Source organism: Nymphalis io, chromosome 28, assembly GCF_905147045.1.
Source record: "Nymphalis io chromosome 28, ilAglIoxx1.1, whole genome shotgun sequence".
In the NCBI taxonomy this organism is placed as follows: Eukaryota; Metazoa; Arthropoda; class Insecta; order Lepidoptera; family Nymphalidae; genus Nymphalis; species Nymphalis io.
The window spans coordinates 2818637-2832344 of record NC_065915.1 but is presented as its reverse complement, the minus strand read 5'-3'; the positions used below and the strand labels follow the sequence as shown (position 1 = coordinate 2832344).

At 44.2% G+C, this 13708-nt stretch overlaps 1 protein-coding gene across 3 annotated transcripts; it reads left to right on the top strand.

Annotated features, from left to right (window-relative positions):
- Positions 1–33: 33 nt before the first annotated feature.
- Positions 34–8271, top strand: LOC126779086 (KAT8 regulatory NSL complex subunit 2). Of its 3 annotated transcripts, XM_050502920.1 has the most exons (12): positions 34–134; positions 220–261; positions 2255–2430; positions 2798–2994; positions 3344–3457; positions 4744–4844; positions 5315–5483; positions 5597–5760; positions 6697–6842; positions 7275–7409; positions 7502–7633; positions 8057–8271. In XM_050502920.1, exons 3-12 carry the CDS (start codon positions 2275–2277, stop codon positions 8183–8185), a joined length of 1443 nt encoding a protein of 480 aa, XP_050358877.1. In that variant the 5' UTR covers positions 34–134; positions 220–261; positions 2255–2274; the 3' UTR covers positions 8186–8271. The 3 variants fall into 3 exon arrangements, with proteins under 3 accessions (XP_050358877.1, XP_050358876.1, XP_050358875.1); XM_050502919.1 differs by lacking the exon at positions 34–134 and having other exon boundaries at positions 180–261; XM_050502918.1 differs by lacking the exons at positions 34–134; positions 220–261 and adding an exon at positions 629–888.
- The last annotated feature ends 5437 nt before the right edge of the window (positions 8272–13708 follow it).

Below are 13708 nucleotides of genomic sequence, written 5' to 3'. Positions count from 1 at the left end.
GATGCAGACCACGTTAACATTTGAGTGATTTACAAGATATTGAATACCATTTTGAAGTTAACAACACCAAAATTATTCACAAAATGAAAACTAAATTAAAATTAAGTTATTCACAACTACCACTTATATGAAAAGTTATGTAAAAAATTTGATCACTTTTTGTATAACTTCGTAGCTATAATCAAACGGTCGCCATTGTAAATTTTTGTTGTTTCACAGTGAGGACTCCGGTGACAGAATGAAGATCTGCAACAATTCCAGGTACAATTCACATTATCACTATGTTTGATTTTGTAATATAGTTTGTATACTTTCATTTGTGCATATTTTTAGACTGAGTTATTAACTTTTCACGAAAAATAAACGTTATTAAATATACGGACCTAAAAACTCTGTCACACGGTGCAAATGGCCGACCACCACTGTAGGAACAATACACTTTTTTATTAACTTCCTAGAAATTTGTTATTCCCTTACTTAATGCTCTACTAATGACTTGAAAATTAGTTTATTTTTTTTGGTTTTGTTTGACATAATTAAAAACATCTAAATATTATCATTAACTAATTTGTTATAAACAAGAAATTATTTTGACAATGTGAATGCTAATGAATTTTTCACGGCCTATTGCGTAGTTCGTGGTGAATATTCGGAATCTGTGTACGTGGGTTTCTCTTTCCCCGAAAAAAAGGCAAATTCACTGTTTATGCAGTGGAAAATTATTGTTAAAATTTTAAAATTAACTTTGATGACGATTATAATTAATACATGATAAAACTTCGAAGTTACTTGTTTTTTAATTAGTTAGATTTTAAATATAAACAATGTTCCCGATTAAAAAAGAAAATGTTGGCCATCTGCAATCACATAACATTAGAATCTCAGAACGTAAGTATTTAAATATATTTACATTTTTTTGATATTTTTTAAGTAATTAGCAATAATGTCTAGTTTTGAATAACATAATTATCATCAAATATTAATAGACAAATGACACAACATCTATAAATTACCTTTGTTAACCGACATAAACAAGCAATAGATTCTATATTCGAATATTTTTTTTTTGTATAATTGTGACATGAAATTAATGAATAAATGCATATAAAAATAATACAATAATTATTTAACATAATAAAAAAATATATTATGAACAAAATTTTTTGTTTGAGTTATGGATTTTTGTTTGTCAATTAGAAATATGGAATAATTGTAATTTATGTATAAAAATGTTTTAATATAAAAACCAGGTAACACAAAAATGGTTTTTATCTCATATATTGTCTGCTTATTAATTTAATATAAATATAATAGTGTTAAATAAATTTAGAATTTATTCGTATTTAGTTGCATAGAATGCACAAGATGGATGCACAAGTGCTAATCAATTAAAATTAAAAAAAAAGTTTTTAGAACATATAAACAGATTTCCTTTTATAAGATAAAAGATGATCTCTTTAGAAATTCGCATCTCGATTTCGGATGAGAAGTTTGAGGGGTTTTACCACGTGGGGGGGGGGGGGGGGTAAGTGGCGCGGAAAACCATTTTTACCGAGATATTCATGATTAAAGTTTTGGTGCGAATTTCTAAAGCCAACCTGATAAAAGTCCTTATTTTACATTCTTGTTTTTTTGTTAAGTTGTTGCTAAATTACTATGATTATATAATGTTTAGCATATCATAAGTATAAAACTACATATTTATATAACTTACATTCCTGACAGGTTGAAACCAAATTTCTTATATGAGATAAGCTTTTGTTGGCAAAACAAACATAAAAATAATGTTTCATATATAAATATAAACAATGTTGCTCCATAAATGTATGAACTGCAGGCTCTCACTACACACAAGTGGGTTTGTTGATGTTTGCAAGATTAAAATGTTAAAGAAATGCATTCAGCTATACAATATGTTAAAAAAGTATTTTATATTATTTATAAGTGATTAGTAAATTTTATGAACTGTGTATATATGTATTGTAATACTGCTCATACATGCACAGCTTATAATAGACGTTAGAAAATGTGAATCTTAACTGAAGATCAATGCAATATTAAAGCCGGGCAAGCACTGCTGAATTTTCAAGTGTTTAATTTGTGTTTATAATTTAACTTGTGCTTGGTGGTGTATAAAAATGGTTAGGAAACCATGCATGTGTCAAATAAAAATATTACATGTGTACCCAATAACCCCTATTAAAGCAGTATGGTGGTGTAAGCTCAAAACTTTATATTTGGCCCTTTTTTCCAGTGAATTCACCCTCTGACGATATGTCAGATTCTAGTAAGGTGATACATTTAGAAAAAGTAAGAATGCTCAGCCGCGGGTCCCGTTCATCCTCCATAAGGATCACCAATGTCAAGTCCATCAAGCCCCCAGATCCGGAGCTGGTGAAGAAACAGGAAGAAGAGAAGCTCAGAGCGCAGGTGTGTAATTTCTTTTAATCAGGCTTGGTTAACAAATACAAGAAAATTTTAACACCTCAATAATATTGCAAAATATTAGTGAATTTGTTTATATGTTTGTTAAGAATTCATATCTTAACTACAGGATCTGAAATTTTTTATAAATTTAGACATAGGTACAGAAAAGCACATAGGGCACCTAAAACCCGCTGCCCTACCCTACGGGTGGAGACTATTTATAATAAATATACATATATATATAAAGAGGAATATTTATAAACCTACCAATAGCATTTTACATATCATAGACTGATGTGTTATTAAAGAAAGTATATATATATCAATAGAAGTTTTTATTTAAATATGTCAATGTGAGTACTTGTTACAGTTGCAGAAGGAAATAGTTTCACGTTCCCGTACATGCGCCCACAGGGCGTACGAATGTACTCTTCCAGTGGTGGGGGGCAGAGTGTACTGCGCTCGACACATTTTGAACGATTCAACCGCTCCATACAAGCAATGCGCTCACCTTGCACCTTCAGGGTCGAGATGCAACTTGCCTGCACCGATAGAGAGGGAACTGGGGTAATTATTAATTTAAGTAATATTATTGTAATTGAATTCTTAATTGTTTCGAAAAATGCGCTGTAAATTAATTTAATTTTAAATTATATATGTCAGAGGTAAGGAAGACTTTTACCCTGAACTATTGCAGGGAAAAAGCGGTGGGGGTAGGCGTACTTACGTTGTATGTGTGAAATTACATTTATAGATTGATTATAAATTATAAAAAAAAAATAGGTTGTTGTCAACGCCTCGCGCTTTTAGACCTCATGGGTTGATATGATAATCCAATATGATTGAATGACATAGTGTTAAAACTTATTTTTCATAGACTGAAAGAAACTTATTATTTTTTAACATAATCTTGCAGGCTGTGCTTCGAGCACGCGCGCGCCGCGCTGCACGCGCGCCACCGCAGCGCCGCGCCGCCGCCGCCCGTCACCACGCCCGAGGCGCTGCTGCAGCAGCTGCAGCACTACGTGCGGTGAGCGGCCTGGGACCCGTCATACGACTTACGCGCGCTTGAAGCGCTTACGTGCTTGATTAATGGATGCGCTTTACAAAGAAATCTTTGTAGGCTGTTAGGAATCATTTCGCTGAATGCACAAACACGGCTTTTCAGATATTCGTTCAAATATAGTTATAAATATAGGCGTGTTCGTTTTCCGCCAAAAAGAGGGAATTCCAGGTACCTCCATCCTTCCGAAATGTGTCTGTACCTATAACTGACCATCTTGACCTTCTTGGCATTACTCTCACGTCGACTCTAAATTTCGGCCCTTTTATTGAGTCCAAAGCCCAAATAGACGCTCGAAAACTTAGTGTTCTCTCCAAAGTGAGACGTTACTTTACTCCAGAACAACTGCTGAAGTTATATAAAGCACAAGTGAGGTCATGTATGGAGTACTGCTCTCACCTTTGGGATGGCTCTGCCAAGAACCACCTTCAGGCTCTAGAGTTGATTGAGAGGCGTGCCAGAAGGTTGTTAGGAGACGACGCGTTGGTCGAGTCTAGGCTCCAAAGTCTTGAACATCGACGTGTGGTTGCATCACTCTCAGTCTTCTATCGGATACATTTCGGAGAATGTGCTCAGGAATTACACGAACTGATTCCTCCAGCCCCTTTTTACTATCGAACGGCTTTTGAGTTTTTTTTTTGAATTTGAGTCTACATTCATCATTCGCACTGCGAAACTTTGGAATGCTTTGCCCGAGTCCGTATTTCCCGATAGGTAATGTTGGTGTCTTCAAATCCAGAGTAAACAGGTTTCTTATAGGCAAGCGTGCTACATCCTAGACCGTGTCGATGCTTAACATTAGGCAAGTCAACGGTCAAACGCTGGCCTATTAATTGTAAAAAAAAAAAAAAATATAGTTCCCATTATAGGCTATGTGTTATTATGTTTAGTGTGTAATCAATATTTATAGTACCATTGCTAATATAGATGTAAAAAGAAACCTTTCACCTTGAATTTACATAATACATGAAATAAGTGATTCTTAAGAACATTTTTGTCTAAATACTAACTTAAAAAGTAAATACTCAAAAATGTTTGATGGCCAAAAGATATTGCCACAGAAATAATTAGTGTTATGTACTTAACTAACATAATAATTAAATGAACTACGGTGAGAACACTTTGTTTTCGTGAGTATAAATAAAAGTAACTTTATTAACTATGAGCTTATAAGAAACAGACATATACCACAATGCCACCTGTAAACATGACCTTAAAGCCGGATATCTAAGATCTGTATTATGTATTTCCAGACCCGAGCGCACCCGCACGACGTCTTGTGCTTCATCAGTGTCAGTGGTTAGCGATCCGGCTGAGCAAGACCAAGTACCCACGCATGCTGTGGATCCGTTCAGTGAGTATTCTATTTATAAATTTTGATAAACCAAAATATACATTTCTCAAGGTTAGTCATCTCTAATACAATCTGAGATGAAATAATAAATACTACATGTGCTTATCTTATTTTACAAATTAAATTTAATACAACTTAACGCAGTAACAGTAACAGCCTGTTAATATCCCACTGCTGGGATAAGGCCTCCTCTCCCTTTTGAGGAGAAGGTTTGGAGCTTATTCCACCACGCTGCTCCAATGCGGGTTGGTAGAATACACAAGTGGCAGAATTTCAATGAAATTAGACACATGCAGGTTTCCTCACGATGTTTTCCTTCACCGTCAAGCACACATGATAATTCAGTGGTGCTTGCCCGAGCTTGAACCCACGATCATCGGTTAAGATTCACGCGTTTTAACCACTATGCCATCTCGACTCTTAACGCAGTAACTATGTTTAATGTAATAAAAAATATGTTTCGTTTTCAGAGGAGATCGACGCGACGGCAGTGAATGGGAGCGTGTCAGCGTCAATAATGGAGTACGCGAGTGCCAGCGACAGCGACTGCGATAGCGTGACCCTCGGGCCCGGCGGCGACTGTCGACATCGCGACCACTCGGACAACGAGGAGGCGCCATGCGAGACGCAACCGCTGTGGTGAGCGACATGACCAGCATTTATTAAATATATTAGGACAACATGTAAATTATTACTTACTACTAATTATTAGATAATTATATCTATTAACTATCTGGTGATGTTCTCTGCAGGAAGGCAGGTGTCTTCACCGCTGAGGAAGCAGTTAGTGAGGCCAAGAATGTGCTTCGATCGCTGCAGTCCGCATATATAAGACAGATGGGACGGCTAAGGACATTGCTGCAAATGGCAAGGTTGCAGTATGTGAAGTCTTTAAGATCTGAGAAGGAGCAATATTGTAAGTAAAGTCAATGCGAATTATAATTATATAGAAATTAACTTTATTCATAATTAGAGATTGAATACACAATTGTAATTTAAGAACATAGGCTTGTACAATTCAATATCATATTATAACACTCGTACTTCGAATTTATTAGCAGAACAATGTCTAAAAGAATAAAACACACCATTTTCTTTTTTAGGTGGACTAACGAATGAGCCGTCTGATAGTAAGTGGTCATAATCATAGACATAAAAAATATTAATTATTCCATACATCACCGGTGCTCCACCAACCACAGGAACTGAGATCTTATGTTACACTAGCTCACTCACAAGCCGGAACATAAAAATACTAATTATTTCTCTTTGGCGGTCGAATATCTGATGTATAGGTGCTACCTACCCAGACCAAATAAGTAAATACACAAGTAAATACAAAACGAAAAAATATTGATTGATTGTTAAAGTTATGTTGCATTCGTGTTCTAATGGCTCATGAGTATTTGCATGAATTAGGTACACCAAACAGGCAAATTTCACGTCATCATCATCATCAACCCTTCGTCGTCCACTGCTGGACATAGGCCTATAAAATGGCACGCCATTGATGTCGATCTTCAGCTCTCAATCTTTTACATATTTATTAGTTTTAAAAACACGAGCAGAGATGGCCCAGTGGTTAGAACGCGTGAATCTTAACCGATGATCATGGGTTCAAACTCTAGCGAGTACCACTGAATTTTCATGTGTTTAATTTGTGTTTATAATACATCTCGTGCTTGACGGTGAAGGACAAAATCGTGAGGAAACATGCATGTGTCAAATTTCATTGAAATTAGGTGAGGAGGCCTTAGTTCAGAAGTGGAACATTCTCAGGCTGTTACTGCATAAACACGGTCTATTTAAAATAACAATCAAAGATTATATTTTGTTAAATATCGTATTCCAGGCTCAATTAACGCCCAGGCCCGGAGCGGTCCACTCACAGTTCGGGAGAGAAGACAGCTCCGCAAGCTCAAGGCGTACGCCGGCTACCACAGGAAGCACGGCGTGGATGCTGTGCTGGCTAGGAAGTTACATCATAAACGGGCTAGGGTATGGATTTTTTTTTACAATTAGGCCCATATTCACAAACAATGTCACAATATAAGGACTTTATTACTTATTTAATATAAGGATAATTCATAGTAAATATTATGGGCATTGCAATGGGCTTGCAAGCTGTAATATCCACTTTAATTTAACTTTCAAATTTCTGATATAGTGTAAATTCTCTAATAGTTGGAATAGACTATAGCTGTGATGGAGTTAGCCAGTGTAATTAAAGGCACAATGCAACATCTCGATTGCATGAATGGTATAAATTCCATACAATGATATTGTCTATATAATATTAGTAGCTAAGGCAACCTTATTCTCAGGTTGCTTAATCGATTTTCCACTTCAGTACTAACATAGTTCTCAAAAGAATTTTGTTTAATTTTTTTTTGGTGTTGATCGTACTAATAATACAAAATATTATTTCAGGCTAACGATACACTGAACAGGCACATTCCATCGCAAGGTCGGTGCACTTTCGTCGAGGGAGGAGTTCGCTGCTCGACGCACGCACTCCCCGCGGCGAAGCACTGCCTCAAACACGTGCTGCACGACAGGCAACAGGTAGAGTAGGACGAGAGTACGTTATCTCCTTGTGTCTCCGGCCGTAAGCCGTAAGCGTCTGTCCAAATGCAAGTAACACGTGTGGCGCGCAGGTGCTGTTCCAGGCGTGCGGCGACGCGCGCGGCGGCGCGGCGTGTCGCGAGGCGCTGGCCGCGCTGCCGCTGCCCTCCGCGCGCTGCCGGTACCACGCCGCGCCGCCCGTCTACACCGCCTTCACGCTCAAGGTACGGGACGGTGACACACTAAGGGTAGAGGAGCGCTCCGATTCTCGTATACCCTTTTTTTTTAAATAATAGGAAGGTGGACGAGCATATGGGCCACCTGATGGTAAGTGGTCACCAACGCCCATAGACATTGGCATTGTAAGAAATGTTAACCATCGCTTACATCACCGATGCGCCACTAACCTATGATGTTATGTCGCTTGTGCCTGTAATTACACTGGCTCGCTCATCCTTCAAACCAAAACACAACAATACCAAGTACTGTTGTTTTGCAGTAGAGTATCTGATGAGTGGGTGGTACCTACCCAGATGAGCTTGCACATAACTCTCCCATCAGTAAGCCCTATATTCCACGATATGTGTCTGATGATGGTTTTCGATTTTTGCTTAGCATATTTTAATAGTTACTAATTTTTCTTACAGAAAGAAGGATTAGAAAGCGAGTCGGAATCACATTCGAGCTCGGACCTGTCCCACACGGAGGTCCACACACCTGAGGATAAACCGACCATCAACGAGATTGAACCGCCGTCCGAGATGCAATATGACTGACATTTGGACTTTAGTCATGGCATATTAGACGATTACTGGCCTGACTTGTGTCAAAGTGAAACCAGCGCTAACAAGATTGTCACCGACAAATGTACAGTATTTGAATAGTATTTCAAGTGATGAGGATGCAGTATATTTTTCATATCTGAGTCCATTCCAGTTCACAGAAGAGGCTTAATAAGAGGCGCGTATGTTTAGAGCTATCGTAATTTATATCAGCCAAAGAAATTATGATTGATGTTAAGAAGTGCAAATAAACATCGAAATTGATACAATTTCAACACTGACACCGTATTTCAAATAATAATGGACGATATGAGAGTATCTCCAGCATTATTCATGTATTTACAAAGAAAACATTATCAAATGATTTTGACACTGCTGAAAAAAAAAACTGAAAACTACTATCATATATGTATATTATATATACTTTAAGGTATTTAATAAGTGATGAGGAAACTGCTATTGTTACAAATAATGTTCTGAGTTAACTAAGTACAATCGGGAAGTCATGTGATAAACAAATGACTATGAAATGAATCATTAAACATATGGCAGAAATTGTAGAACGATAATTCATTTCGATTGAATTGGAAAGGAAAGTGTTTAAAATTTGAATAAGTATAAATCAATACTATAATAATTGGACTTTAAATGAAGAGACAATATGCATTTATATGTATTTCGTAATGAGTTTAGTGAATAATTGTGAAAGTGAAGATAAAGTGACTACATCTTAATAAGTAAGATGCACAAGTTATCGGAATATGGTAAGCGATGGACAACACATACATATAGTAAGAGTAGATAAAATATTACATTTCCTTAATATTATAGATACGTAATTACATTCTTAGTGTCTTAATTCGAGTATTAATTTCTAAATTAATAAGAAATATTGACATCAGCGATTAACCAACGCTGGCTAGAATTTTATGCTGTATTTAAAATACAAGAAATATTTACTACACAGAAACAAAATTCTTTATTCAAGTGGGTTTATAAAAATCCTCAAGGGTTTATGGACATAAATAAAATATTACCAATAAAAATGTAGATTTTATTGAGATACGATAAGAACTGACAAGAAACTTGAGTAGTTACAGGATATCGGCAGGACATGAAATTTCTTTTTAGTAATTATTTTAGTATTGTTTCAATACTGGTTTTTTACTTTTCCCTGTCAATATTTTAGAATGACATCAAATTCGTTGAGATTATTGACACGATTCAATAAAGTTGCCTCTAAAGTCCTCAAATAAATTCTAGGATGTATTTTCAAAAGGAAGCTAAATCAATGTTTGATTACGCAATTTAAAATATATTTCATTGTCATTATCTGCAAATAGGTCACTTGCGTAGCACCCATAGCTTTATAGCACTCCACTCTTATCTATTCAAACAGCCATTGGTTCCAATCTACTGCCACTTTAGTCTTCTTCTCCGGATTTCTCATTTCTGATTTTATACCTCAAATATACTCTGATCATACCACGCTCCAATGTATCTATTTTCTTGGTCGGCAATGAATGGGTTAAATTATTACCAGGGATGGGCCGAAATTCGTTTTACATGCGGTTTAACCGAATTTCGGCAGCTTGAACCGAACTTTGACATTCGATCGAAATACTCTAAATGCCGAACATTTGGTGTAAAAAAAAGAAAGTAAAATAAAATACTTTTTTTTTTCTTTTTTCGGGGAGGAAAGGCATTTACGCCTGCCGCCCGGTTCGGGGGGACCGGGACGGGTATGTGGGACTCACAGAAGGCCCCGTCCTACCAATAAAACCTCCCCGGAATTCCGCCTCTCCGCAAGGCGGCGGGGTCACGGGAACGTTGTGACTTACAACCGCAACCCCGCCAGCGGTCGTCGTTATTTATGAAGCGACCCACCTCGAAAGCGCGCCAGGATGGTATTGCGCGCCTACCTCCTCTCTGCCTCCGTCCCGTACCGTGACGGACTCCCTCGAGTCGGCCACTGGAGGCTGGGCGTCAGGGCTCGATGCCTCGCGGCGGATCAATAAACTGGCTCCGCCGCCAACCACACCTTAACTCTGCGGCAGCGTCCGGCCTGCGAAGGCACGTCACCGTTGAAAAGGTCTTCTTCGTTGCGGGAGCGAGTCCACGTCGTCCTCCCGCTCCCGCTCTGCCGCCTTCTTTTGCGATATTACGCATCCGCTAAACCGGGACACCGCCGCCCAGATCTCTTCGCTTCCGGCCATCTTCTCGACGAGGGCCGGAAGCGACAGGTCCCCTCCTACAGCCGTGGATAGGACCGCGCGAGGCTCCGCCCAAGCCGGGCACTCTGCGCGCGTGTGTTCCGCCGTATCCACGGCTCACATGGCCACCATTGTGACGGAGGAGCGACGACGAGCGGCCGGGACGGAACCCGTACTGCCGCTCGTTGAGTCCCGGCTCCATGCTGCCAACGAGACGGGCAGCGAGCACTCGAAAACAGAGCTCGAAGAGCGGTAGGCCGACGGCTGATCGGGCGGACGCCCGCCCTTGCGGAACAGGACGAGCGTGCCCGTTTTCCACCGTCGCGGGAACCTACCCTGAGCCAGGCAGTCGGTGAAAAGGCGCCGCATGCTCTCGCCCATCTTCTCCGACGCCATCTTCAGGGCTCGACCAGGGATTCCGTCGGGCCCAGGGGCTGTCTTTTTCGACCCTAGTCTGATGACAGCCGCCTGTAGTTCCGCCTCGGTAATCGGAATCACCGTTCCCCCATCCTCTTCGTGACGCCTGCTCGCGGGCACCATGGTCGGTGGCACGAACTCTCCCCGCTCGGGAAAGAGCGTGTCCACCACCCTTGCCAGGAGCTGCGGCTGGAGACTGCCGGTCAGCGGAGGAGCCCAGAGTCGGAGCTTTTGTCTCTCGACCCGATACGGACGCCCCCACGGATCGCTGTTGAGCGTCTCCAGCCACTCCTCCCACGCCGCCTAGCACCATATACCTGATGCCGCCATAGCACAGGCCAAAGGGCCTGTGCTATGACCTTTTGTAGGGCCTGACAGACGGTCCTATATGCGGTGTAGAAGGCGTCCTCCGCGTCGTAATCACGGACTCTTTGTCTCCTACACCAAACGTAATGGCGCCGTGCCGCCACGCACGCCGATGGAGCTCCGAACGCCACCAGTACAGCCGCCGACGTAGCAGGTGCGGTTTTGACCTCGGCATCGCCGCGTCGCATATCCGAGACATGGCGCCGTTGATCCGGTCGGCCTCCTGGTCGATCCGGAGGACCGGGACGGAACCGGCCCCCCAGGCTTCGACGATGATCGCCTCCTTCGCCAACTGACCGTCGAGGCGACCCAGGCACCAACGCGGACCTTCCATTCTCCCAACAGTGGGCCAAACATCGAAACGAGCCGACGTAGAGACATCAAACCGAATATATCGGTGATCCGACAGTGTCTCTACGCCGGTCTCGACCCCCCAATTTTGGCCAGGGCGTTGGACGCGAACGTAACGTCCACGATCGTTTCGGCCTGCCGCCGCACGCACGTGCTCTCCGACCCACTGCTGAGAACCGCCAGCCCCAGCGAACCGCCCACTCCTCCAGCACCTCACCCCGGGCTTCAGCCACAGGAGAACCCCAAGCCGTTGATTTGGCGTTGAAGTCCCCCCGGTGCGAGAGCTGCTTGTCCGATCAGAACCCCGAGCATCTGCTCAAATTCGCCGAGACTTCGACTGGGCGAGGCGTAGACGGCGACGACCACAACACCGCCGACGACGGCGAGCACGCACCCCATGCCCCTGGCCACACCCTCGATGGCTGGAGCGCCAGCGACCGCAGGGGCGACGATGGCCACGACCCGATCATGGTCGGAGACCCAGTCGTCCCGCGAGGGAACGAAGTAGGGCTCCGATACCACCGCCACAGAGTGGTTGATGTTGGCCTGGAGACAGCGCAGGGCAATCATTGCGCGGTCTTCATCGGCTCCGCCTCGGTGCGTGGCGACGCGGCTACCGGGCCTTTCGTCGCCACCTTTCCTTTCTTCTTGGGTGCGGCGCCCTTCCCGCCCTGGCACGACTTGCTGCAGGCGGCGAAGGCAGCTGGCTTGCCAGCCGCCATGCAGACCACGCAGCTCGCTTCGGTGGCGGAGCACTCCCGGGCCTTGTGACCGGGCTGACCGCAGCGGAAGAACAGATGGCTTCGGTTGACATCCCGGTCACATTTCGCCCCCATGTGCCCCCGCTCTAGGCACCTGAAGCAGTGCAATAGTCTGAGGTCGAGCAGCATCTCTCGCGCCGACACCCACCCGACCCTTATGCGGCCTGCCTCCACGACCTTCTTCGCGACCGGTGCAGGGCAGCTCAACCAGAGCGAGCTTGAGCCACTTGAGCATCGAGCGATGACTCCCGACTTTATCGCTCCGGCAGAGCACTCTCCCTGTTCCGCGACCGCCGCCACGGCTTCCTCCGCCGTCACAGAATCGTCCAGGTCCAGTACCCTTAACTCCACGCACTTCTAGGGTCGAAGGACCCGGACGATCTCCGGGCACAAGACCTCGCGGAGCTTGTCCGCCAGGGCATCCGCCGCCTCGGCCTCGTTGGTGCCCGGTGGCACTTCGAGCATCCTCGCGCCCGTGGCTGCGGTCCAGAACCGCACCGCCGTCAAGCCTACCTCCCGTAGGCTGATCCGGCTCTTGGAAAGGGCCAGAGCCTTCTCATAGCTCCACCCTTTTTCCTCGGCACCGGGCTACAGCGTAATTGTTATCGCTGCGGTGCGAGGGGACCGGAGTTTCCTCGTAACCGGGCCATTCTTGGGAGCCCCGGAAGAAGTCGGCTTCGCCGGCGCCGGCTTGGCGCTCGGCTTCTCAGCCTTCTTTTTCGGCTTTTTTGCGACCATGGCGCTCTACGTGGTCGGAGTGGCGGCCGGCTTCGCTGACGGCTGAGGAATCTCCCTCCTGGCTGCCGCCTCTTGGGCAGCCATGCTCCTCTTTGGTAGCTTCGGTTTGACGGCGGCCTGAACGGCGCCGGTCTCGACGCCCTCAGCTGCGCGGGAGGTGGCAGGAGCCTCCTTGCTCACCGCGGCTACGGCTGCTGCCTGCGCTGCCCTACGGTCAGCGGCCAGTGGAAGCCGCAGCCGAGGCTCCAGAAGGAGGCGGCCCTCGATGCCCTCGAGGCGAGCGTTCAGCATCATACTGAACTGCTCGCGGTTTGCGCGCAGCGCCGCATGATGCTGTGGAGGTTCGCCTCCGTCGCCCCCTCTGGCTACTGGCGCATTTCGGCGACTTCCCGGCGCAACTCAGCCAGTTGGCCGGAAAGTTTCGCGTTCGCCGCCTCCAGGCGCGCGACCTCCTCCGTCACGGTGAGGGCCCTTAGATCCGCCACCGCACCTTTAATGGTGTCGGCGGCGGTCTTAAGAGCCCGAACAAACGTGCCCTTCAGGTTGCCCGACTTTTCGGCAACCTGTAGGACCACGTCGAGCGCCTCCTGCACTGCCGCGTCCAGTACGGCAGACGTCTGCGGCACGTCCTCGGTATCGCCGGGTTGGCGTTTCCGAACTCGGGCCACCCT